The 26,142-nt window shown below is 41.6% G+C and overlaps 1 protein-coding gene across 24 annotated transcripts in view; it reads right to left on the bottom strand.

Annotated features, from left to right (window-relative positions):
* The window catches only part of MAGI2 (membrane associated guanylate kinase, WW and PDZ domain containing 2), a 597,762-nt gene that overhangs the window by 91,251 nt on the left and 480,369 nt on the right, over positions 1 to 26,142 (bottom strand). For all 24 annotated transcript variants that reach the window (XM_077935758.1, XM_077935747.1, XM_077935755.1 and 21 more), the window contains one exon: positions 1,226 to 1,257. In XM_077935758.1, the coding sequence (XP_077791884.1) occupies positions 1,226 to 1,257 (32 nt within the window). The remainder of the gene's footprint in view (positions 1 to 1,225; positions 1,258 to 26,142) is intronic.

Raw genomic sequence — 26,142 nt, 5'->3', positions numbered from 1 at the left:
TGTTTAGTTGACACATCAGAAATGCTTGGAGGTCTTTGTCAACACGTTGAAGACAGGGATGGAACGGCTGCCAGCAGATAGGCTTTTATTTCTCATTCTCTCTCTCATTCTGCTCCCCTTTCCCCAAGAGTGGCCAGTGTGGTGGGGCAGAGCCACAAACTGCCCTCCTGACACCGCCATTGCTGCTATTTGGCCTCTGGCTGGCCTTAGCCTATGTCTGTTGCCTGGCCTTCAGAAGGTTCCCCAACAGGAGAACATGGCCCTTTGGCTGAAAATGGGGTTTCTGCCCTGAACCTCCTTGGCTCGAGTTTCCCCCGCAGGTCTAAAATGTTGTTGCCTAGCTTAGATAACAAATACCTGCCTGAAGCCAGGCCACAAGGCAGCCAGGATCTAATCTACTTACCTTTGGCTAATCCTATTGAGAAATGCTTTGTGAATTATGCTGAACAGACTGGTGGAAGCAAGGAGGATTAGATGTTAGGAAGAAATACTAATTAGCTAGCTGTTTTCGCAGAGAGTTTTGAAGCACAGGAAGCACGGTGGTTCCAGGTCAAAACACAGGAACAAAGGTCACAATATAATCCTAAGAATGCTGTTCCGTAGGTAATCCCCACTAAATTCAAAAAGGCTTACTTCCACGTTGTGACCACTCTGCAATCATAAGGCAAACTTGCTTGAAATGAGTACGGTATAAAATCCTGAAGAGGTAAGATGTGCTGTGTGATCTTAAGCATATGCTTTCAAAAGGAAGCCCCGTCCAGTACTATGGGGTTTCTTTCCAGGTGTTTATGGTTAGAAAGGCATTCTGATAAATAACCACATGATACACAATCCAGCTAAAGTAAATAGTATTGTTCTCAATCTTAACTGATGTTAATTTGATGTTCCCACTCAGTAGCTATAATGGGAGGGAAATTTTCAGGGAAATTTTGTGGATGTGTTGGGAAGAGTAACAAGGCTTTGGGTCCTGAAGATACATGACTGCCCCCTGGTAATCCTCTGTTTTAGAGCTGGGGGGCAGGGAGGTGGGGGCGGGCCCTCTGGTATCACAGGTGGCATCCCATTCATGGACCTCCCTCTTCACTGAGGGAATGGCACTTGGGCTATAGGACTGCCACTTGAAGCACACAGTTTATTCTCTCCCACTGAAACTGAATGCACTCAAAAGCAATAACTAGCACATAATCACATGTTATAATGCAAAGACTTTGAGAAGAAAACTTACAGGTTTTGGAGTCTTCCATGGTGAAAAGAATCCTAAAGAAAGGAAAAGAAAAGAAAACATCAGTGCATCTTCGTTTTATTTTTATTATGCAGACTGGACAACAATAGACCTGTTTCTTGTTTGTTCATATGTGTAATTTTTATTAATGTTGATGAGAGCGTACAATAGTCCCTGACGGAAGATAGAAGGGCCTAGAAGAATATTATTAATCTGAACATCCAAGGTCACCTTAACTTCTACTCAGTGGAGTCAAAAATACATTTGACATTATCTTTAGAAAGAGCATGGTCAGGCACAATTTTCCAAAATTCAATTCACTGCCTGCTCAAGGTGTACTGGGACCTAGAGAGTGGATTTCAAGGTACTCAGCAGAATACCACTGAACACAGCTGACAACTCAGAATAGCTACAATACTTGACTATAACATAAAACATATTACATTATATTTAAATTATGTCATCAAGCAACACTGCCAAATTAATCAAGGAATAAGTCATTTTTTTCTGCATAAATAATCCTGCAATTATTCATTCCCCTAAGAAACTTCTTTTCTTATCAACACCAAAAACTACAAACTCAACTTGTAGAAATATGGCTTGTTTATTGGGGAATGGAACGAGCAATATATTGATAATTAATATTGATACAAATATATCTAAATGTTTTAGGGAGGTTATAAAATGAATAAAGAAAAGACCTGTTGTTATTTACTTCGGTAACAGAACACATTGAAAAGCATTGCTTTATATGTGGCTTCTGTGTTAAAAACAAGTTTCAGGCAGTAAGTACATGAAAAGCGGAAGGCTTTTTTCATGGGAAAGTGTCTGACTTTACGCATACTTATTTTTGAAGGTCCAGAAACATTTGTCCAAAGACTGTGGACTCAGCTGTACGGCTGCAAATAAAACGTTTTAAGGGTGTTTAAAGTGCAATATACAATGTGACACTAGATGACGATGGTGAGCCTTATAGAAAATTCAATGTACTTTTTAAAACACTTTTTAAAAAAGAAGCATTTCCAGAATGTTTTTTTATATAGGTATAGATTCCACCTAAGTCCCCCCCCCCCCTTTCAGGACTTGTGTTACTAGAAAACAATACCTTGAAAAAAATAATTCTTTCTAGTATGTTATGGGAACTATGGCTTGGACTGGAGGTTTTGCTCCATTCACAGACCGTGTGCTCGTTCCTGGAAGGAGAATTAAGTTCACCTAGGGGACCTTTCTGTGAGCAGCAGAAGCCCCCCCCCCCCCCCCCCCGTCTATGTAAGCGTGGTGTTGGGGATTTGTGTAGGAAAGCACCTTCTGTTCACAGAATGAAAAGCTAGGATCCAAGCCTCTGCTGTGATATTTAATCAATACACTGAAGATGTCTACACTTGATCTAAATGTTAAGAATAAAAATTTGGGCCTTGAAGCAAAACGGGACAGTGTGGAATCCTTCTACTGATGGTTCCCTTGACTTCACCCCATTTCCCCCCACCCAGCAGTCCGTCAGCATTCCACACTCACTGAGCATGTGCAGTTCTTACTGGTCTGTTTTGAGTCCCCCACCCATTTTGGGTTTTCACTCCATTATGGATTGTTGGTGTGTGTATGTATGTATGTGCAGACTCACAGCTACATTAAAATCTGACTTTCCCACCAATATTTACGACCAGTTATATCTCCCATTCCTAGTGACATTTTAAAATAATTTCCCAGTGTGAGCCAGGAAATGACCTATCTAGACAATGAAATGTTTCTTTCTACTGTTTTTCTACCTATACTGTATTCTTCATCCCCCCTCCCTCCTCAGTCACTCAATATTCGATGTCACTGAGTATTTCTGGGACTGCTTGGGTATTTTCCCTTCCTTCTTTGGCTTTCTTTGGGGGGGGGGTAACTGATATTTCCTTTCTTGCCTGTTGGAGGTACCATTTTTGTTGCAGCTCTGTCATTATGGGATATGGGGTGACTGCCTAGGACCCACTCGTAAGCTGTGTTGGATTCCATGATCCAAAAAAGGCTGGTTATATGAATGTAAGAATAAATGAAGATTTGAACTGGAAACAGAGAGAATGATTTTATATCAAATATTCATTAACATTCTGTGGTATTTAAAAGAATGGCTAGACTAACGTTCCTTGCTTGTAAAATGAAAATGTAATTATAACAGTATTCTCATTCCATGGTGTGACGCTAACCTCAACAGGAGCGTTCCAGAAACCATCAAATTCCATGACTCTGTTAGAGTGGGCCTTCTCAATAGGTCCCCCACCCCTGTAGTGCAAAGTAGCCATGTTCAGCCCAAATCTCACCCAGGGAATGGAAGAGCATTGGTGATATACCATCAATTGAAACAACCATTCATCTCTATGATCAGATTGCTGGGGTAACTAGGATAGGGCTTTTATGACAAAACATGCTCACATATCACCAATGGCAAGAGAGAACATTTTAATCACAATAAATTTACCAGCTGGGAGAGCAAATATGCTCTCTGGCGGCACCTATGGTAACTGCCCATCAATGAATAAGACCCCACTCACTGTCTCCCTTGGTATACTAGGCAGTTTCATTCCTGTGGCAAACGGCCTTGAATTTTTCCCAGCAGGAGATTCTGGAAGAATCCATTGGTGGGTTCTGGCTCTGCACAGTGACCTTCAGTCATGTGTTATATCTCCTTTGGAGAGAGGTTCATCTCACAAGGAAACTCAGAGGATTCAGTAAAGCAATGTCACCCTTGGTTTTGGCTATATTAAACATCCATGTAGATCAGTCTGACCCTGTCCTTAGCAATTACTTCACAGGCCTTGGACCTGAAGCACTGGCCAAGAACCAATCATTCCTTACTGATCTGAAAGAGGGTGTTGCTCTACTTCGCAGGCTCCTCATAGCCTTGGAACCACCACAGCCTGACAGTGTGACTGTTATGTACTGAAGTTCTCACCCTGGGCCAGCAGGGGGATACTGTAGATAGTTATGCAAATGAAGGATTGAAAGTGACGTTCAGTGATTGGATAGTTTTTATGCAAATGAAGGATCGAAAGTGACGTTCAGTGATTGGATAGTTTTAGAAAGTTGCTACAGTAACGTTGTACTGGAGCTCTATATAAGCAGGCTGACTGAGCCCTTCAGTTCTGTTCTGGCCTCTGAATAAAGAAGAGCTGTTTGAAGAATTGCTGTGTTGTCTGATATGTTCACCCACAACTTAACAGTGACCAGCCACTTTCTTCCTCCAACTTTCACTTTCAATGTTTATTTTCAGAGTGGAAATGCTGTGTCCTAGCAGCAGAGACCAGGAAACAAAGCTGCCGAGCCGTTCTGTTCCATCTGGAACAGTTTTATTTGTTCTATAATTGTAACTGTTTTATCTGTATAATTGTTTATTACATTGTTATAATCCGCCCTGGGACTTTAAGATGAAGAGCGAGTAAAAAAACAAAACAAAAAAACACCCTTATAAATAAGTAAACAAAACAAAACAGCCCCTGTAGCTTCAGTGACTCAGCTCTGAAATGGCTGCATTTATCCTGATTCTCCACTTTTGGGATGTGTTTATAAGATACATTTGCATAACAGTTATGTACATTTAAATAGAGAAACATGAAGCTACAAATACTAGCAAACTAAAATGATTGTGTATCCTACTATACCTGGGGGGCGTAGGACACCAGAAAGGTTGTGACGCTGAGGAGGACAGGATCAACAGCAGATAGACTCAGACACACTTTCAGCCCAGCAAGAAAAGCTCTACACGGCAGCCACCTCCCAAACATCTAGCTAACCATGGAAGCTACAGCAGCAGGTGCTGTTGTGAGCTTTGCTGTACCTGCTGGTTTTACCCTGTATAAGATTTTATCCTTTTACAGCCCAATTTTTGTGTGTACAGTAATTGTTTTCCAGCTTCTCTTGTAAGCCACCCAGAAAATTGTATTACTGGGCAAGAGGAAAATGTCGATAATAAATATAGTGGAGCAAAAATAAAATAAAAACAAATGGTTCAGTTCCACAGAGGTCAACGTCAAAACCCACACTGATCTTAATAGAGATAGACTCCACCCCAAATGGCATTTCTTGTTAATTGAATTAACAATTGCCACCTGAAGCACGAAGCTACTCTTCTTTTCAGTATTCAAAAATAGCCTCTGCAGGAGTGCCAAAGATAGAATGGGATGTTTTAATAAGTACACACAGTTAACTTTTCTGAAAACAGGCTGATTAAAAAGATGGGTAATGCAATTATATTGGGATGCGGGTGGCGCTGTGGGTTAAACCACAGAGCCTAGGACTTGCCGATCAGTAGGTCGGCGGTTCAATTCCCCGTGACGGGGTGAGCTCCCGTTGTTCGGTCCCTGCTTCTGCCAACCTAGCAGTTTGAAAGCACGTCAAAGTGCAAGTAGATAAATAGGTATCGCTATGGCGGGAAGGTAAACGGTGTTTTCGTGCGCTGCTCTGCTTTCGCCAGAAGCGGCTTAGTCCTGCTGGCCACATGACCCGGAAGCTGTACGCCGGCTCCCTCGGCCAATAAAGCGAGATGAGCGCCACAACCCCAGTCAGCCATGACTGGACCTAATGGTCAGGGGACAAGGTGGGGAATGTCACTCTGTGAATTGCCCCTGCTCCATGTTCAGGATACTCCATTCCATACCCATGAGAACAACTGGTGGGGAGGGGGGGCGCCATGGACCTGGCCTCCCACCAGCAGTATTGCTGTCACGCTCTGAGATGGCACAGGGCAGGGAGGTGGTAAGGTGATCCCAAATCACTCCTGCCTCACTGTCACCCTGCCCCTGCCCCACCCTGGAACCCAGCAGTGCTGCCACTGCCCAGAGGCCAAGCAGAAGCTTCCTTCACTGGGCTATTTGGGAATTAGACCCTCTTAAGAGTGTTTTTTAAACCCCCTTTTGTCTACACTAGGGAAGCATACTGCCCTAACCATGCTGCTATTTCCTTCTCATTTCTCAGCTGTCAAAACTTAGCACCCAACTTCATTGTAAGTACATACGTGCAATGCTCTTTGGAAAAAGCTTTAGGCGCATCAACTACAAATAAAGCCTTGTGCAACTTAACCAGAATAATAAAGACAAGTGGGGGTGGGGGGGTGGGGATGTAGCTAGAACACTTGTCTTTGCATTCGGTTTAGCTCTTCGTGAAGGAAAAGGGCAAAGTCCAACTTTTAGTTGAGTCCTAATCTAAGATGGAATCTTATGGCAAATGAACAAATTACCTGGTCACATTCATTTTACTTTATTGCACTTTGAAAACATACACATACAGTGGTACCTCGGGTTAAGAACTTAATTCGTTCCGGAGGTCCGTTCTTAACCTGAAACTGTTCTTAACCTGAAGCACTACTTTAGTTAATGGGGCCTCCCGCTGCCGCCATGTGATTTCTGTTCTCATCCTGAAGCAAAGTTCTTAACCCGAGGTAATATTTCTGGGTTAGTGGAGTCTGTAACCTGAAGCGTCTGTAACCTGAGGTACCATTGTAGTTTCTACCTTCCACTGTTGTAAGAGAAGCAGTCTCACCTACTGGCCTGGCAAGGCCATTTACAGTTTGCAAGGCTATTTACAGTTAATATCTGTCTTTCATACTGTTCTAGTATGTTCTAGTAAGTATGAAAATTCTTCTATTTGGAAACAGGGCTCCAAATTTTGACTTTATGACCTACTTTTCCAATTCCTGTCACAGCTGTGCCTGGCGAAGCTCTCTCTCATCCATTCACCCCCCCCCCCCAGTGGTACCTCAGGTTAAGAACTTAATTCATTCCGGAGGTCCGTTCTTAACCTGAAACTGTTCTTAACCTGAGGTGCCACTTTAGCTAATGGGGCCTCCCACTGCTGCTGTGCCGCCGCTGCGCAATTTCTGTTCACATCCTGAAGCAAAGTTCTTAACCCGAGGTACTATTTCTGAGTTAGCAGAGTCTGTAACCGGAAGCGTCTGTAACCCGAGGTACCACTGTGTGTGTCTATATATATATATATATATATATATATATATATATATATGTGTGTGTGTGTGTGTGTGTGTGTGTGTATATAGAAACATTATCTTAAGATGTTGTGCACTCTTTTGAAGCTTCTGGAAATTTTCAGCGATGAGCATTATTCTGGATGCTAATAACAAGTAAGGTTGCTGATAGTTTCGTTTAGTCAATGTTTGGAAGTGAGTGAACTCAGAACCTTTACAATAAAATTTAAGGTAGGGGTCGCAAGCCTGTTGTCTCTCAGAACTACAATTCTCTTAGTCTCTAATCACTGGCCATGCTAACTGGGGCCGATAGGAGTTGGAGTCCAGCAACCTCTGGAAGGCCAAAGTCAGTCACTGCTCATTTAATGGATGCCATCTTGTTTCCACATCACTTGATGCATGGACGATAAGGTCCGTAAGACTTTGCTTATTCCATTTTATCATCAAAATGCCTCTTCGCATATGGCTTCCTCAGTTATTTTGCAAAGGAACAGATGGTTGCCTGACACTTTCCAGAGGGATAATTGATCTTGGCGCATACTTTCAAGGTCCTGCGTGATGCAACCTTTAGTTCACTTAATCAAAAACTCTTTCCCAACGTACAGGTCATTGTTTTCATGCTAGCTTTACATTCAGTTTTGTGGCAGTACTGTCTTCATATTTTAAAGGACAAATTCTAGGTTTTAGTTTTCATATTAAAAAGAGACCAGGGCTGGTCCAATATATTTTGGCACCTGTGGAGAACCACAACATGGTGCTTCCTTCCCTGATAGGGAAGACGGAATGAGTGTAGATCTACATCAAGAACAAGGTGGAAATACAGTTCTCCATCAGGGACTGGTGCCCCTGTGGATTCTGTTGTCTGAGGCAGTCACCTCACTTTGCCTCTTGGGTGGGCCGGCCCTTCTGTGGATGCATGTTGGGGGCACATTGGTGATAACCAACTCCCTTTGGTTAGTTTGTACCATGTCCTTCTGTTGTACTCAGGGATCCTTAAGTTCTTATCCTCTCTGCCCCCCAGAACCCCATGAGGGTCACTAGGAAGACCAATTTACATTGGCATCCAAGTGCCCCACCTTTATCATTAAACAGACCCTCCAAGTATCCCTATTTTCCAGGGACAGTCCTGGATTTACAGAAGTCATATCAGTTTCTGATTTGATCCCTGAATGTCCCATTTTTCCTGAGAACGTCCCTATTTTCATAAGAGAAATGCTGGAGGGTATGGAGTTATGAGACCCCCAAGCCAAGGATGTAAGTAACTAGGCAACCTTTAGAAGACATCTTAAGACAGCCCTGTATAGGGAAGGTTTTTTTAATGGTTAACATTTTATTATGTTTTTATATATGTTGGAAGCTGCCCTGAGTGGCTGGGGCACCCCAGTCAGATGAGTAAGGTATAAATAACAAATAATAGAATTATTATTATGGAATGGGATGTCCCTATTTTCACTGGAGAAATGCTGGAGAGTATGCATTAAACCCACAACAGAACAACCCAATTGATTGAAGCTGCCTCCACCCACTGAATATAGAGCAATAGGACTCTACAGCTTAGCTAAAAGGCTCAAGACAAAGTCCTCATGGTCCCCTGGGATTAAGCCACACCAACTGTACTTTAACCAAACAAATTGATTTTTGAAGAAAATCTGCTGAACTTGGTACTACAGTCAAATAAACAATAAAGAGTTGTTCTAACTACTGAACTCACCCTAACTATTAATATAAGCAGGTCGTTCCTCCTGCATGCTTAAGGGCAAGTTAAGCCTGGAATCAGCGGTCTCTCCTGTCTTCCTGGCAGATCAACAGAATAGATTTCATGGAGCTTCACCACCTGACCCTAACAGAAGAGCCCCAGTGCAGGGCTGGCCTAAGCACCCAGGCGAAATGGACAAAGAGGACAAAATAGCATCAGGATTTGGGCAGGGGTCAAACAAGGGTGGCAATGGTTGGCCTTGATTATGAAGGAACACAAATGGCCACTGAAAACAGTTTTTGTTTTTTCCATAATTCAAACCTACTTTCCCCCATAATTTAAACCTACAGTATGATAGCCCTGGAGAGATTTAGGATTCTTACACATGGATTCAAGGACACGAATTAGTCTGGATAGAGGTACAGATTTAACAATTTATAATCACAGGGAAAATCTTTCATAAGAAAATGCAGAAGCATTTCAACTGGAGTTATGAAATGCAAAGCAAAGCGGTAAAAAAAAGAGAAAGGGAACCAGCAGTTGGACCAGAAAAAACAGTTTAAAACCCATATATGCTTTTAAAAGGTTAAATGTATTTTAAAGAATGCCCCAACGGTACAGCTGGTTTGAAAATTATAGCAAGTTACATTGATAGCAAGCATGAAAAATGGCAACAGTTAGCGGTCCATTAATCTCACAAATAAAAATCATTATCAAAAGTTCCCCCAAGCTGCTAAAATTAAAGTGTTTTACCTTGGGGGTCAAAAGCAAGTTATAGGTGATTGAAAGCATAAGCTGTTCAGAAACACTTTGGTGGTCTAATAGGCTGTCAGTCTCTCAAACTCAGAATAATGAGGGTGTGTCATGGAACACGGAGGCTGACCAGCCCTATGTGATCTATTTTTATTTCATTTCATTAGCAGAGCCCAGAATATGCAAAGCAGAGCCAGTCAGAAAATGGTTTTTTAGAGGCAGAAGCAACGACATTGACTTCCTGTACCCCATTAACCTCAGGGTGACCTGCCTACGCAAATACAAATCCACAAGTCTAATGCTAATCCCTAAAAATACCAATGAAAATACCTGGACATTAACCAGAGACAAACCAGGGACCAAAGACACCCCTAGGAACTAGTTTTGGCTGTTCAGTGGTGAGATATGAGATACCTGTCAACCTAAGATGTGTCGTTATTTCATGTTCCCTGAAGTTCCTCCCAAATAATGCTATCCACACAGGAGACCACAAACTGTGACACAATCCTGACAACAACTGTACCACAGTCACAATACTACAATTAAAGAGTAGAAAACCATTAAAAGTGCATTCAGAGTAGATAAATAAAGACGTTGAGTCAAGTCATAGACCACAGCTCCAATCACACTCTGCTTAAAAGATTTGGGGCCTGGTTCCCTGGGTTTCACCGAGAAAGTGCTAAGGGTAACAAGAACAGGGCCCTGTCATCTTGAGTGGTCATTTTACAAAAGCTCATACCCTCCAAGTGTCCCTATTTTCCAGGGAAAGTTCTGGAATTACAGAAGCCTCCTGGTTTCTGATTTGATCCCAAAATGTCCCAGTTTCCCTTTTCCCTTCCCTCCACGTCTCAGAGAACTGTTAAAAGTGGCGTGTGGGTGGGTGCAAAAACAGAGTCCTGTTTATATTGAAAATAAAATTCCTGCACCCAGTGAAGGAAATGATGAAGCTGCCATACGAAGCCCTTCCTATAATTCTGAAGGTGGGGAGGCAAAGCATGTGGAACGGAAAGAGGAGGACATGATAAGAGATGCTGATATATGCACGATGGAACTCAAGATGGTGGACATCAGGTTCTTAGGCAGTTTCACGTCCAGCCATTAACCAAGCAAGGTTGCTGCATCATGTGCCTTCAGGCATACATAGCCTATCTCTTTCTGTCTCTCTTTCTCACACACAGGTAATGGAAAAGGTACTTGTGCCTGTTCTGATTCTTTCACTGATTGCTGTTTTACAGTCTTGTTCCATATACAGCTACAATTTCTACCTTTGTAGGCAAGCCAGTTAAGCTTGGATTTGGCCACTACGAATGATGCTGCTACCACCACTGTTCATGCCGGGGGCGGGGGGAGAATATAGGCGGAAACGTAGAAGGGTTTGGGTAGACATTAGCATATATAAAAACATAATAAAACATCAAGCATTAAAAACTTTCCAATAGAGGGCTGTCTTCAGACGTCTTCTAAAAGTTGTATAGCTATTTATCTCCTTGACATCTGATGGGAGGGTAGCTTTCCATGTTCCTATGACCTAGCTGAGCTTCCAAATGCCATGTGGTTAGCTTAACGGTGATAGACAGTAGCAGCCATTAACTTTGGGAGGATAACTCAAGATAACATGGGAGGAAGTATTTGCTGTTCTCAGGTCCCACTTCTGTTGACCTCTAAAGTTTCTTTCCTGCTAATCCAGGACAGGTGAGTGATTTGGGTGTCTGTCAGAGGAGCACCAAAGTCCCATTGCACAAGCTCTTCTGCACAGCCAGAATTACTTCCAATGAATGGCACCATGAAAGGAAGGAACAGGCCAACGGCTGTTAAGTTTGTATTTGGTGGGCTCTGTCCCTAGTCTAGGCCGGTGCAATGACCATGAATGGTATTGTGGTGATAACACAAACAAACGTTGTAGGAGATTGTGGGACTCTGCTGACAAAAAGGCACACTAGTATGGAAGTGAGAACCAGCGGGGGGTGGGAGTGGAAGGACCTCTTAAAAATAATGGCACTGAAGATCCAGCAAGAATCCCTGTCCCACTGAAACCCTGCCTGCAGTCAACCACAACTGGCATTCTGTCAGGCCCTGCCATAAAGGATCCCTTGTACAATTTGATTTCAGGATGCCCAAATGAAAATGTCACACACCAAAGAACCCCTTTTGGTAGCAGCTACAGGCTCAATATGAATCTTCTCTTGTTTCATTGCAAAGGCAAATGATGTAAACAAGAAGATCAGCAAAACTTGGTTTTCAGTGGCTTACAATGCACCTATGGTTGGCTGCACTCTACAGGTCTTTCTCGTATAAAAATGCTATAGATGTATTTCATTTTCTAATCAGTTTTACCTATAGCACTTATAATTTAATAGCAGAGCAAAATAAATTAGTATTCAAAACAACAAAATACTCCATGAAGCTCCTGCTTAGCCTTTCCTGATAAAAGCCAGCAAAAACAAATGCTTATTAATATAATTTGATTTTGTATAGAAAACCAGTTGGGGGGATGGCGACTCCCAAATAATGACATGTACCGCAATGCATTTCAACTTTGTAAGTTATATATGATTTGTCAAGCTAAAAAAACCTGGATTAAAATAAAGGATCAAAGGCTGAATAAGAGCCCTTTGTGGTCTTGACCATTTGAAGCTCCATCAGCTTCTTTTCTCAAACATATATGCAGTCTATTCACACTCTCCATGCTTCAAGTTTGACAAAAATGGCAGCAAAGCCTGCTCTCCTTTGATTCCGTTAGCAAACCATCCTAGATTAAAGTACCTGATATGACACTTTGAAGAGTTATAGCTAAATGGCAACAGAGGGGGCATTACAGAGGGTGTGATTTTTATAAAAATGATTCCCCGGTAGTGCAAGTTCAACTTCAAGTTGGCATTGGAAACATCAAGGTGGGATGGCTCCAGTTATGTAAATTGTGACATTCTCCCATGGATGCCGGCAACAAGTTTGAAGATCTTACTGCTAATGCTAGCTCTAAAAGCAAAGGATTAGTCTCAAGTATTTAGAAGATCTTAACAGAAATTGTGACAGGCTCCCGTAGAGGATTGAAAGCAGTTTGGGAGACAGATATGGGTGAGCAGATTGATGAAGTGAAATGGACAAATCTGCAGTGCTCTAGACCAGCAAAGTCAGTGTTGGCCCACATAAGGAAAAACACGTCAGAGCTTAGCCCCAAGATGGTGTAGAACTCTTGTACAGTATATCTACTGCCCGATTATAGAAAATGTTGCATGGTTTGAACATTGCAATTTGGTATAGTAATGTGTGAACATTACCATTTTAGGGGGAAAAACCCCTCATAATTTGTAGTCTCTACAGCAAATTGAAACTCCAGATGTTATCCATGCTATGTGGGGTAGTCCCAGATTTACAGAAGTCATCCCAGTTTCTGATTTGATCCTGGAATGTCCCGCTTTTCCTTAGGATGTCCCTATTTTCATCAAAGAAATGTTGGAGGGTATAGAGTTATTTGACCCCAAGGGAAGGAGGTAATTAACTATACAACCTTTAGAAGACATCTGAAGACAGCCCTTGTATAAGGAAGGTTTTTGTTTTTTTAAGTTTAAATTTTATAATGTTTTTATATATGTTGGAAGCCACTCAGAGTGGCTGGGGCAACCCAGTCAGATGGGTGAGGTATAAATAATAATAAAAAAATATTATGGAATTGTTGTTGTTGTTGTTTAGTCGTTTAGTCGTGTCCGACTCTTCGTGACCCCATGGACCAGAGCACGCCAGGCACTCCTGTCTTCCACCGCCTCCCGCAGTTTGGTCAAGCTCTTAGGACATCCCTATGTTGGAGCCTTATGGTGGAGCTTTACTATATATGCTACCAGTGCAAACAATCCTTCAACAGCTGCCTGCTGGATTCTTGGAAATTTGGAATGCATGAGTAAACTCCAAGATAGATTACTTCTGATTATGCACCCACTGGATAGAATTGTGTACATATAATTGGTAGGTGTCTGCTGAGGAGGTGTTTTTTTTTTTTTTTTTTTGTATTTGTTACTTTTGTTTTCTTTGTTTATGCATAAAACCCAATGAAAATTAAAATTAAAACATCTATACCATTTGAAACCTTCCTGGTTGAGCAAAGTTACTCCAGAGTATGCTTAGAAGCGACTGTGAAATCGCCGAACACTCCAGATATTTGAAAGCTGCAGAACAATCCATCCAGGCCAACAGGGAGCAATTCTCCTTAATGATCTCCATGGTGTGGTCATAGATAAAAGTTATGAACACAATGGCAGCAGAGTGCTCTGATTTAAAAAATAATGTGTCCAGAGCTGTGTACTCAGATCTGGCTAATATTGGGGGGGTGTCCCCACTTACTGAAAAACCTCCCCTCCCTCAAAACAGCTTGGAAACTCATGGGCTGTTGGGTGGCAGATCTGCTCACAGCAACACCCACTTAACCCCTTGTGCTTATAGCACCACACTTGGGTGTGATTTTGTTCTTGGGCTGCGTACACACAGTAGCAGCCGGTGTGGCTGTATCCCTGCACCCAATGCTGGGCACTGCTGCTAGTTATACTGAGAGCGAAGTAGCGGGGAATTCAGCATGGCACACTGGCAGAGCCAATCCAATGCTCCCACCTGTGATTCACCACCTCCTTGCTCCTCCCCTTTTGGTATCCAGCAGTGGTGCATGGCACTGGGAAGCCAGGATAGTGACACAGCCCTGTCCACACACCCTTCTGGATTCTACTTGCATATGTTTATAGCACACCCACCCACCCCAAGAAGCCTGGGACCTGGGGTGATGTGCTTTAAATGTATGCTATGTATGCAAAAAGCCCTGACTATTTGCAGACTATTTGCTTTCTTAGAATTCTGTATTTTCTAAATGAGGCACTACTACTTATAGTTTAATGCTGAGATATCAAACCAGCAAAGGATACAACCTCTACTCTACAGTTTGAACAGACACATGGCATGGTCACGCTTATGCCCTGAAAACATTATCCACTTCAATATATGACACCAAATCATCCAATCAAACGGTACAAGACAAAGCTGACCTTTCAATATTTGAGTACTTAAAATAGCAAGCACCAGGGGATCAACAATGTTACCTAAGAAGTAGGCACAAACTCATTGCAGAAAAGGGAGGTGTTGTATCCCGCAGAGCCAGCGGAAGGCTCACAGGGGTCTGGATACTCAGGTTCCCAAAGAAGGCTCCCCACACTAACAGGTTGATCAGATCTTAGTAGTTTATTTAAAGGAAACGCAAACTCACAACACAAGGTCTGAAGGCTCCCTCCTTGCCCCTGCTTCCAGCAGTCTGTGGGACAGACTCCACAACAAGGAGATGGCTTGTCCACACCCAGGCACTGGAACAAATGCTTTTTATACAGCAGAGCAGCTCACAGGTGGCCATGATCTTCACCACCCCCAAGGTTCCCCACAGGTGGCTGAGATTGCATATTCGGTCTGGAGCCTAGTACCCCACCCCCCATGGATGAGGATAACTCCCTTCCTTGAGCAGGTCAGTTAGCCTGCTTCCCAAGTGTGTTGTGTGAAAGCTTAGCACTACAGCTAATTGTGAGGTTATATTGAAGCACAACAATCATCATTCAGAAGACCTTAGCAGTTATTGAGGCAATCCAAAGGGCTTATGCTTCCCAGCAGGGCTTTGGCTGTCAACTGGTGACATGTTGGCCATGATGAGCTAATTTCCATTGAAAGGAACAGACTGCTCTCCATTTTATGTGGCTTCCCATGGCTTTGTGAATTGCCTCTGAATGTGTGACTTTAAGAAACTTTCTGTGGTTTAAAAAATATAATCGGTAAGGACCAACAGTCTCCCAAGGAATCTTGTCATGTTCGTGTTCAGAGAAGTATAAACTAGTATTCACTATTGTTCAGTCACTGTAGTGTGTAAATTGAAATAAAAACAAGAGTAGCAGAATTGGCTATTGAATCCAGCTTCAGAAAACTATTTTCAGACATTGGAATATAGGGTATGAATGTAAAAAAGTCATGTTCAAATCTCAAGTCATCCTTAGTGGTTAATAGTTTGCATTGGAGATGTCACTGTCTCTCAGTCTAATGTGCCTCACAGACTTGCAAAGCCCATGTATTTCTCTTCTTAGATGGAAAAGAGAAATGTAATAAATACATTAGTTTTAAAGCATCCCAATGATTTAATGATCAAGGATGACATCTTGAAGAAAGGCTGGAAAGTTTAGGCAGCATCCACAGAAAGTGAAAATATGAGAGTTCAAAGTGGGATGGGATGAAGTGGGGTTTGGCCAACTCTGGAAAACAGTGAAGATACAGACAAAATAAATAACTGGGTTCTGAACTTATTGAATTTCACTCCCATTATTGATGGTAGTTGCCTATTCTTGAGTGCAATGCAAAAAGAATTTCATTTCATTGCATTGCATTTCAAACAATTTGAAAGGCCAAATGTATGTCCAGTAAAATAGTTGTAGCTTACAAAGACCTGTAAAGCAGTTTCTCCTCTGTGTACAATAGAAATTAACAAACAAAGTTCAGGCCGCTATTAGCTGATGCTTCTGCAACCACAGCTGTTTCTCCTTGAAAAATAGTTTGCTCTCTGGGTTGTTAGTATGTACACAGGAGAGTCTAAGATTAAACTGTTCTGAAAGCAAAGGTTGAATGTTACAAGCAGATGTTAGATCTGTGACAATCAGTCTCCTCACAGCTTCCTTTGCAAAATGCTTGCGAGTGTCAAAAGTTTTCAGTAAGCAGCTCTCACTTCGCTAACCAACAGCGCATGCAATGAAATGTTTCCACCCAGAACAATGTCATAGAATGTGGATGTGTGGCCTTATTTACAGGATTGTGGTCAATACCTTGAATAGGAGCATCAGGAACATTATTATTATTTATTAAATTTGTAAACCAAAGTGGCAGTGCTGTGCTACACTTAAGCCTCACAGCAACACTGATAGCACTAGGGCAATTTACACAGATGCTATCCTACCAAAGGTCCACAATCTACAAACGGAAGGGAACAGAAAAGGAAGCAAACAGAAAGGCTATCGAACAAAGAGGTCACATAGCAAACACCAGAATGTCATTTGACTAGGAATGTTATGACCTTGGTCACTTGACTTGTCTAAATGCATCTTGGCTATATGGAATGGTGAAGCAAACAAGAGATGTGAATTAATCCCTTCACAATGCCTCACAGGTGGGCTGGCCCTGTACATGAACATGGGGGATGGCTGCAGCTCAGTGACAGAGAACATGTAAATCCCGGACATTTTCAGGTACAGCTCAAAAAAGACTCCTGCCTGAAATACTGGAGGGTTGCTTCCAGTTAGATGGAACAAGGATCTGACTTTGGATAAGACGACTTCCTATGTTCCACATATGTGTTGGTGTATGCCTTCTCCTTTAAGCATCTTCTAACCCCTTTCTTCCCACATGTGGCAATATTATCATTACAGTCCTGACACTATGGAACTATATGCCTCCCATGATCTCCAGGAAGCAAAGTCTCTAGAGACAAGTAGCAAATTCAAACCCCGTGGATGCGTTTGGTGGTTCTGGCTAAAATGATGCCTAGGTTGTAATTCCTAGACAGCACAACCACTTTGCAGAGCATGGAATTAAAAGAGTTGCTATTCCAAAGGCCTGTCTGGAGAAGGGTACGCAGTAGCTGACACAAAGCACAGATGATCAGAGCTGAAACGATTTGTACAAATGATTTGTACAGCGCACTTTGTTTCTTAAGCGGGGCAGAGGCATTCTGTTTCCGATACCCTATCATGAATAGTGTGCAGGCTAAAGTGCCATTAAACCAGGGCTGGGGAATCTGTGGCCCTCCAGATGGTCCTGAATCACAGACGTGCAGTGAATTTTTTTGTAGGCGAACAGTTGGAGCCAGAGGCACCAGCTTGTGGGGGGGGTGATGTGTGTGTGAACATCGTGTCTCCCTCCCTTAGCTGGGCAGAAGCTTCCTGGGCTTTGAGAAAGGGGTGCCTGGGAAACATTTAGTGGACTAGCCTAGTCCCCATAGCCCCCTGACCTGAATTATAACTCCCATCATCCCTGACCAGAGGCCCTGCTGGCTGGGGCTGATGGGCACTATAGCTCAGTAACCAGCTATGGGATGACAGGTTCTCCATCTCTGCTTCAGACATTCAATTACTATGAGTTCTCGTATGTGCAATGCTTGGCACCAGTCATATGAAAGCACACATGAAATGCAGGTGTTTTTGGTAACATGCCAAAAGACAATGGAAGCCTGCAGGTACAATAAATAATTTCTTTTCTTTTTTTTTAAGGGGGGAGCTGCTGCTAATATCCTCTATTGGGAAGTTTCATTCATGCGGAAGGGAGAGACCGAATGCCTTAAGATCGAGAAGAGCTTTGGTAAATAAATCATCATTGCCCTTCACGACAGCTCATCTAGCATTATGCATTGAAAAGAGAGTATGAGCAAAGTAGGATGCACAACAAAAGAAAAGCCTGCTGGGTGCTTTGAAGCATAATGCTGTATCAAAAGACCCTGAACACCATTGCAGCAAAGTCAGCTGGGAAATGGGGGGGGGGGAGTCATTCAAAGGGGAGAGTTCAAGTATAGAACAAGTGCATTGAAGAAGATACAAGCGGTACCAAAATAGTGTTTTCTTTAAGCAGAAAGAGGATGCTGCCTTCAGATGAGATGCTGAACTGTGGGAAACACATTGATCAGTTTACTTATTCTGTGACTGGTATTAAAGAGCACATCCTCAGTCTCCTTCAAGGCAGGAAGCAGCAGGGTCACCCCTGTGCTCTTAATTCCTACCCCTGCCTTTGAGTTAACCATGCCATCCTTTTTTCATTGTGCATCCATGCATAATCTCACTTATCTACCATTTTTGCCTTCCAGTTATTCCTCATGCTTCTCCCCCCTTCAAACCTTTCCCCCTTTAGGCACTTCCAACAATTTCTCATCACCTGACATGTAGATGTAGCAAGGCTATGCAATATTAGAGATAGCGAGGCTTTTAGTATAGCACCATAAGAGCCCAATGCAGAAAAATGCATTCAAACCGTAATGAAATCAGAGGCTGAGGATGACTCAGCAACCACCTTGCATGATCAGACTTAAGTCATCTACGCTGGTTTAAAAGATTTAGTGAGCATGGGCAGGAAATGAATTAGATTTTTTCACACAATTTATATTTTTTGTGGGGTGGGGGCAGATTGTAGCAGCAGCTGCCTGTCACCACAAAGAGAAGGCACCAGTTTATTATAATACACGGAAGGACAACTTAAAGTCACATCGAAAGGAGAAAGCAAGTCTGAGTCTCTGTGACAACAGGGGTGGTACCAAGAAGATGAAAATGCAATCAAAGAGCTTACTATTTGCCAATGGGACCAGTGGGATATGCTATTAATTTGCTACTGGTGCTTAGATTTACCACTGAATTACAAAATATCAAGTTTCAGCTCCTGGTTGTAAGATGCATTAAGCTGTCAAGATCTTTTTGACTAACGTTAATTTGTGTTTAGAAACCTATTTCTGTAACAACAGGAAACCTAAGTGCATTAACAATGTAGCATTTAAATACTCCATTTTTTAGGCATGCAGCTTTGTGATGGATGCTGATGCCAGATCTCTCTCTCTCTCTCTCTCTCTCTCTCTCTCTCTCTCTCTCTCTCTGCAGATGCCCTACATGACCAGAGTAATTAGATCTTATTTAAATAATAATATACTTCACATAAATTACTAACTGAGTCTGGCTTCTAAGTTATTTATTTTTATTTGTCTGGGGCCCATATCAGTTAGTGCTGTAAACATGTTTTAAGAGTTAAAGTTCAAACAAGGAATTTATATATCGATGGAGATTGCTGTAAGTCTTGTTCTGTTGGAACTGTAAATAAATACTTTGGGAATGTTGAATCTATTTTCATTTTTAATTAGCCTGGGCATAATTCAACTTAGTTTTCTTTTCCTGTCTTTTATTTTGTTGACACAAATTACATTTCCCCCCTTAATATTTGCCCACAGCAAGCAGGGGCGCTGTCCTTGGGCCCTAGGTTATGACTTCACTTGCCCCGCGGCCTCAGAACCTGACTTCTGGTGGCGTCGGAAGTCAGGTTCCAGGGTCTCAAAAGGCCTCACACAGCATCTCTGAGGTCTCATGAGGCCTTGGGCATGACTTCCAGTGCTTCACAAGGCATCAGAAGTTGCATCAGGGGGCCCTGTGGTGAAGGTGCTGAGCACCCACAGCCATTTTTTGTGGGTGCTTGGGCCTAAGAGATGGTGCCCCTGACAGCAAGGAAGACACGAAATTAAAGGTAGTAAAAACATGAAACTTAAACTATTTGAATCAGAACTTTTGCTGTCATTAAATGATTAGAATCTTGATTTTCCTACAAATGTGAATATAATCTAAAATCAATAAAAATTTAGAGAATTGTTTTGAAATAAACTCTAGTTCATAATTTCATATGTATGTTATCTAATATACATGTGTTAATTTGTTTAATGTAATAAACAAATGTAGAAATGTATATTAGATAACATACATATGAAATTTATAACCCATACTTCATCCCCAGGGGAGTCCAGGGACACTTATAGCCATAAAATTACATAGAACAATTCAAAACATCATTATAGCATATGCAGAAATTAAAACCAGAAGAAAACTTAATCAAACTATTAACCAAAAGCCTGGATAAATAAAAAAAGGTTTTTAGATATTTACTGAATGCAGGTGGGCTATATATGCATATAGTGTTGTGAATTCTGCATGTCCATGGGATACGTCCAAGTGTGGATCTGTCAATTTCAGTTTCCACATTAATTTGCATTTTTAAAAAAAGGCTTAAAAAATTAATCAGAATTTTAGAGGAAATTTATCCTAATCTACACCTTTTTGCATGTGAATTTGCCTAATAACCACAGTTCTGCAAAGCAATTTTCCTTAATCTGGAATGCCCTTTTGTAGGCTCTTTTCATGAATACATGCTGGGGTTGGGTGAGGGAAAGATGGTGTCTTATTTCACTGGGCTATAACTTTATCCATAGTATCTTCATTACTTTTTGCACTTGTGCAGCAGTTTTGAAATTGACAGAGCTCAACCCCCACCCCAAATTCTTTCAACACTGAAACATTTAAAGCACTTCTCTGGAGGAAGAGATGTTATTTAAGCAATACATAGTAAGTCCCAATGAAAATAGTTTCTTCTAAGCACAGGAAATTGGTGAATGACATTCTGTTAATTGCCTTGCTGTTTGCTTTCAGAGCATGAGATGATCCCTTCATTGGACAAACACCAATAAAAAATTGGGATGTGGGACTAGAGTTATTTATGAGGCCTGAAAATGCTTCATGGTTGTCAGAACTGCAATGTTCTTTAATTTAACATGTCGCGTTTTATTGCACTGTTTCCAGATTCCTCAGTATGGAAGGGTTACTTCCATTTTGTTAAGCGTGTCTTTTAAATCTGAAGAGTCTGAATCAATCTCTGTCCCAAAGAGAGATGGAGAGCTATAGAAGGAGATGGGAGTGTCATACGCTCCGAGATGCATCTCCTTTCTTCTTTTAATGTGCTCATTTAATATGGAAACTAAGCTCCTGCCAATTATGTTGGTGGGATGCTTCATCAGCGTAGCCTTTCTATGCTCTCATTCATTTTTTAAATAATTAGTGCCACACAATATAATGTATGGAAATATGTGGTCTTTCCAGTCACCACAAAGTGCTGACTGCTATTGATCCTTCTTGTAGAATCATTGGAAGTTATCACGTTGATGACCCAGGAATCTTTTGCTCAACGTGAGATTCAAACTCACGACCCGGAGGTTAAGAGTCTCATGCTCTCATTCGATTCTGGGACACCTTTTACTCTATACTATAGCATCCTTCTCCCTTCAGGAGCCATAAACAGCCTGCTAGTTGCTGATTTTTGCACTCAAAGTACATCTACAGCATCATCTGTTTATTTGACTTTATACCCTTGTCCTGCTTCTGTTGCAGACAGTCCTCTCTCTGCTACAGTCCTTCAGTTGCTGTAGCCTCTTCTCCTTCCCCCCTTTTTAGCCTCCTCTGATCTAAATCTTAAGTCAATCTTCTGATTTAAAGCCTGTGTTTGTCTTATTATGTAGCATGGAGGGCTCCTCCGGACATCACTTTTAGTATGCATTCGTGATGTTCATAATGCTATTGGGGTGATCCTATTCAACCCTGTCTTTAATGCCAGTTGCACCTGCAAAAGTTTTGTGGCTGTCATACTGTTTCATTTTTAATCACCACAAACCCTATAATTTCCTGTGGAAAACCCATAACTTTTCATATCACAAACTCTCTGTTATTGTTTTGTCCTCCTTTTTTGTGCTACAGCCCCTCTGGACAGCAATAATGTGATGGCACTGGGGGAGCATTGCAGAACAACTAATAAAGCAGAATGAATCAATTCCTGATGCACAATTATTGTATCGAGAACATGTTGCAGTCAGAATACATCTGCAATAAAACACCAATCTGGAGAGGCCCTGAGAGAACCTCTCCATTTTAAGAAGCAGAGAGCACATGAAGCAAATCTAATGCTTGGGAAATGTTTCGGAAGTCTAAAGCTGAAATTAGGCAGGGCCAGAAAAACATGGTAAAGTGAAGCAGAGAAGCAAGCGTTACTGTGCGAACCTTTGTAATTCAATAGTTAAGTATTCCAAGTCAACCTAGCCCCATATTTCTAGAACGTGGACTTGGTTCATAAAAAGACACTCTCAGAGGATCATTCTTGAGATCAACTGAATATTGCAGTCCCTTGCTAAATCAATCCACATGTGACTTGTCCAAGGCTGAATGCAAGAGTTATACACATATGAAAGATCTATTAATCTTTGTTGACCAGGAATGGGGATACAATTGTCCTAATTACCCCTATACAAACACAAACCACTTTGAGATAATAAAATAAAGGCTAATGAGAGGGGAAAGCAATGAATTTCTGTGTGAAACCAGCAAGCCAGAACAGAGGGGACAAAAATCTTAACTAGAAGGGAAGGGCAAAAAGCCTCTAGGTCGGGTGTGGTCAATGTAGGGCCCTCCAGATGTTGCCGGACTACAACTCTGATCATCCCCCACCAGCATGGTCAATAGTTAGAGATGACAGGAGTTGTAGTATACAGCATCTGGAGGGCACCATGTTGGCAATCCCTGCTCTAGGCTTACTAGCCCCGAGGGTGCTCCACACGGAAACATTAAGATTTTTTAAAAATATACACTAGGCTGAATTATTTAGACATCTATATTTTTAGCATATGTTCCAGATATCCAGGTTATTTTAGGCTCTAGTTCAAAAGATGCTTTAAAATACCTATTTGCTTAATTTGATTCTCTTAGTACTAACATCTGCAATATTTAATTGTTTCTTATCTAAGCCATTTGGTTGCATGGCACTGGAACCACTATTTGGGGTTATATTGCCATCACAGAAGCATAGATGCTTCTACGGCGTAGAATAAAAAAAAGGCTTTTAAGTGCTGTAGAGGTTAGTGCTGAGTGAATCCGATTTAGGATGTATGCTTTCCACTGGCTGAAAGGTCGGGTAGTCATTGTTAAGTATATGTTAGCAGAAAAAGCATAACTGTCTTAAGATATCGAAATAACACCTCCATTGTTGCACCACATGAAAAGCAGGATGTGTACTATGTAGTGTCTGCATTGTTAATGCAGACCAAAGGCAAAGTGAGATTCTCTTGGAATTATAGTGGGGTTATTTGACTCCAGCTCCCATCAGCAAGGCCAGTGATCACAGATGATGAGCGCTGCATTCCAGCAACAGCTGAATGGCCACAAGCTCCCCCTCTCTGTTCTAGAGACTAAGGAAGGAGCTAAACCCCAAAGAAAGGCAACTTTATCAACTCATGCAGTACTAAGAGCTAATTAAGGCATCTTCAAAAGGCAAACAGGAAAAGTACTTATGTAGGGGCAAGAGGAGCCAGAAAAAGTAGGAAAATACTGTCCTGGTAAAGAAAGACAAAACTTTACTTCCGGGTTGGCGCGACTGGCTAATGGCGGATTCCCTCCGAGCTCCGGAGGGAATCGGCTCAGCAGGGGATCGGGTCTTACCGTGCCGGCGACACGGGGACCCTCAAAAACCACGGACACGGAGGCCGTGGACATGGTGACTCGGCGGGCACCGTAAGCGCCCCCCGACTCGTGAAAGAGCCTTTTTAAAGGCTAAGGATCGGGTGCCAGGGAGCGGCGTGGTGCTGTGAGTCTTCCACTCCTCCTGCCGAGCGAAGCCGCATGCCATTCTTCAGTCAGCGCTGACTTCTTCCTGCTAAATTTGGACTTAAAAGCAAGAGCAACAACCCGTGAGTAATTTGAAAATTGGATTATAAATTTTTCGGTTTGGATTTGGTACGAACGGGGGAGCCGGAAAAAAAAGGGAAGTCCGTCTCCTCCATATTGTTAACAGTGCAAAGCAAGGACCTGTCAACTAAAGTTGCGGGAAAAACTTGTGTGATTGGATAAAAGATATAAACCTCACGGATTTAAAAGAACTAAGCTAAGGTGCTGGAGGACAAGAGATTACTTTGTTTGAATAAAGTACCACCCTACTCAAGCCCGGGAGCAACCCGAGTTAAGAGCCTGCTGAGACATAGATACTTTTGACAGCTGTCAAACTAGCTGTCAAAGCTGAAAGAACTGAAAATTGAAACTTTAACCGACTAAATCGTTACAAAAATATTGCAAATAAGGAAAGATTGTTACAAACAAATTTGACTTTTGGATCGGAGAGGGAAAGATTACTAAGTAACCAGAATCCCTCTAGAGGGGATTCTTGGACATTGTAAGAATGGAACTAAAACAAGGAATACAGGAAATACGTGCTGGCTTGGAGAAGCTGACCTCCCTTGTGGGAAAATTGTTACAGATGAATGAGAAAGGCCTTGTTTTGTCTACGAGCCCACCAAACCCGAAGCTATCTGAAAACACACTAACTGACTTGGAAAGGGACTCGCTGTTCAAAACACAGGCAGCTGGACAAGGAAAAGAACCTAAGATTGAGGAGGAAAAGACACCTGCCAAGCAAGAGGAGCTGAAGGAAGTGAAGGCCGAGACACTACATAAGAGAGAAGAGAGACTGAGACCTGCTAAGAAGAAACCTAAACTGACCAAGGTGAAAATAGGACTATTTGGGACATATAGACTTATGAAACAGCGTTGGAATACTGGTTACAAGCAAGCAGGCCCAGCTGAAAGAACCACGGCCAGCATTGAGAAAATAATTCTTCGATCCTGGGAGCTAAGTATGAGAGACTTTCAAAGAAATCGGCTGAAAGGAATTGTGAGAGATTTGCGTGCCTCGGACGTGAGATCACCAGGCTAAAAAGATGGACTAAATGTACTTTGATTAAGGATTGAAACCGGGGGGAGAAGGGTGGGACTTAACAGTCTGAAGGGGGCCTGGAATTTTCTTCTTTTTTTAAAAATTTTCTATAGAATAAAGATTAGCATTATAAGAATGGGGAATCCGTGGGAGGGAAATAGTGGCAATTTTAGGAAAGGTATCTCTTTTTTAGATCTATGCTTATATCTTTGTTTGTTCTTTCATTTTTATATAGAGGGTTAAGGTATATACGCTAATAAAATGTTAAAGTACAATAATGAACTAAAGTATAACTTCATAACTAAAATGAATCTAATTAAATTAGGGTTAAGTAATTTTAATAAAATAAGGTACAGGATGTTTAGGGGAAAAACTTGCTAGAATAAATAAACTGGAGTTGGAAAACAATAGGAGGAGATGTGGGGAAGTTGTGAAAAGAAGTTATTGAAAATAAGCGTGAAGAGGTGAATCTCTTTTTCTTTTTCTTTTTCTCTGTGTGTTGTATGTTTTTAAGTTTTTGAGTTTTGATTTTTTGTCTTTTTTTACTTTATGTAACCTTTTTGGAAAATTAATAAAGATTATTAAAAAAAAAAAAGAAAGACAAAACTTTAAGAGGGACTGCATGGTTAAAAGTTTCTTCACTAGATTCAAATTGAACTTGAAAAGCTGTAGCTCATACTAAAAAATACAGATAAAGTTACAGTTATGTGCTCAGCTTTGTAATGTTGTAAATAATAATAATCACATACAATTGAATAAAGCAATTAATTGATTACACTTTCTTTAGAGGGTTTTTAAAAATAAAAATATTTCCTACTCCATACTACGAAATATGGGTTGGGAGATAAAAGATACCAAGTATGTATGTATCTAATCTCAAGGCCATTTTATCACCTTTAAGATGAGTTTCCAAGATAGCTATGTTTCACAGAAGTAGAATTCTGCACTAGGCTGAAAATACTCTTACTGCACTTCTAAACGAGTTGCCTAGGGACCAGGCTGGCTGTTATAGCTGCAAATCTACCATGTTTAATAGAGATCAGTCCCAAGCACGTAGAAAGATGGGATAGACCCACACGTCAGCGAATCAACCACTCCCCCAGTCGTGGCTTACCTTGCCACACATAGTCCTGCCTCCAAAAGCATTTCTTCCAACTGGAAGAAGAATATCTGCTATCTGAGATTGGCTGGTTG

Source organism: Podarcis muralis, chromosome 10 (assembly GCF_964188315.1).
Source record: "Podarcis muralis chromosome 10, rPodMur119.hap1.1, whole genome shotgun sequence".
NCBI lineage: Eukaryota > Metazoa > Chordata > Lepidosauria > Squamata > Lacertidae > Podarcis > Podarcis muralis.
This window is presented reverse-complemented; position numbering and strand designations above follow the sequence as displayed.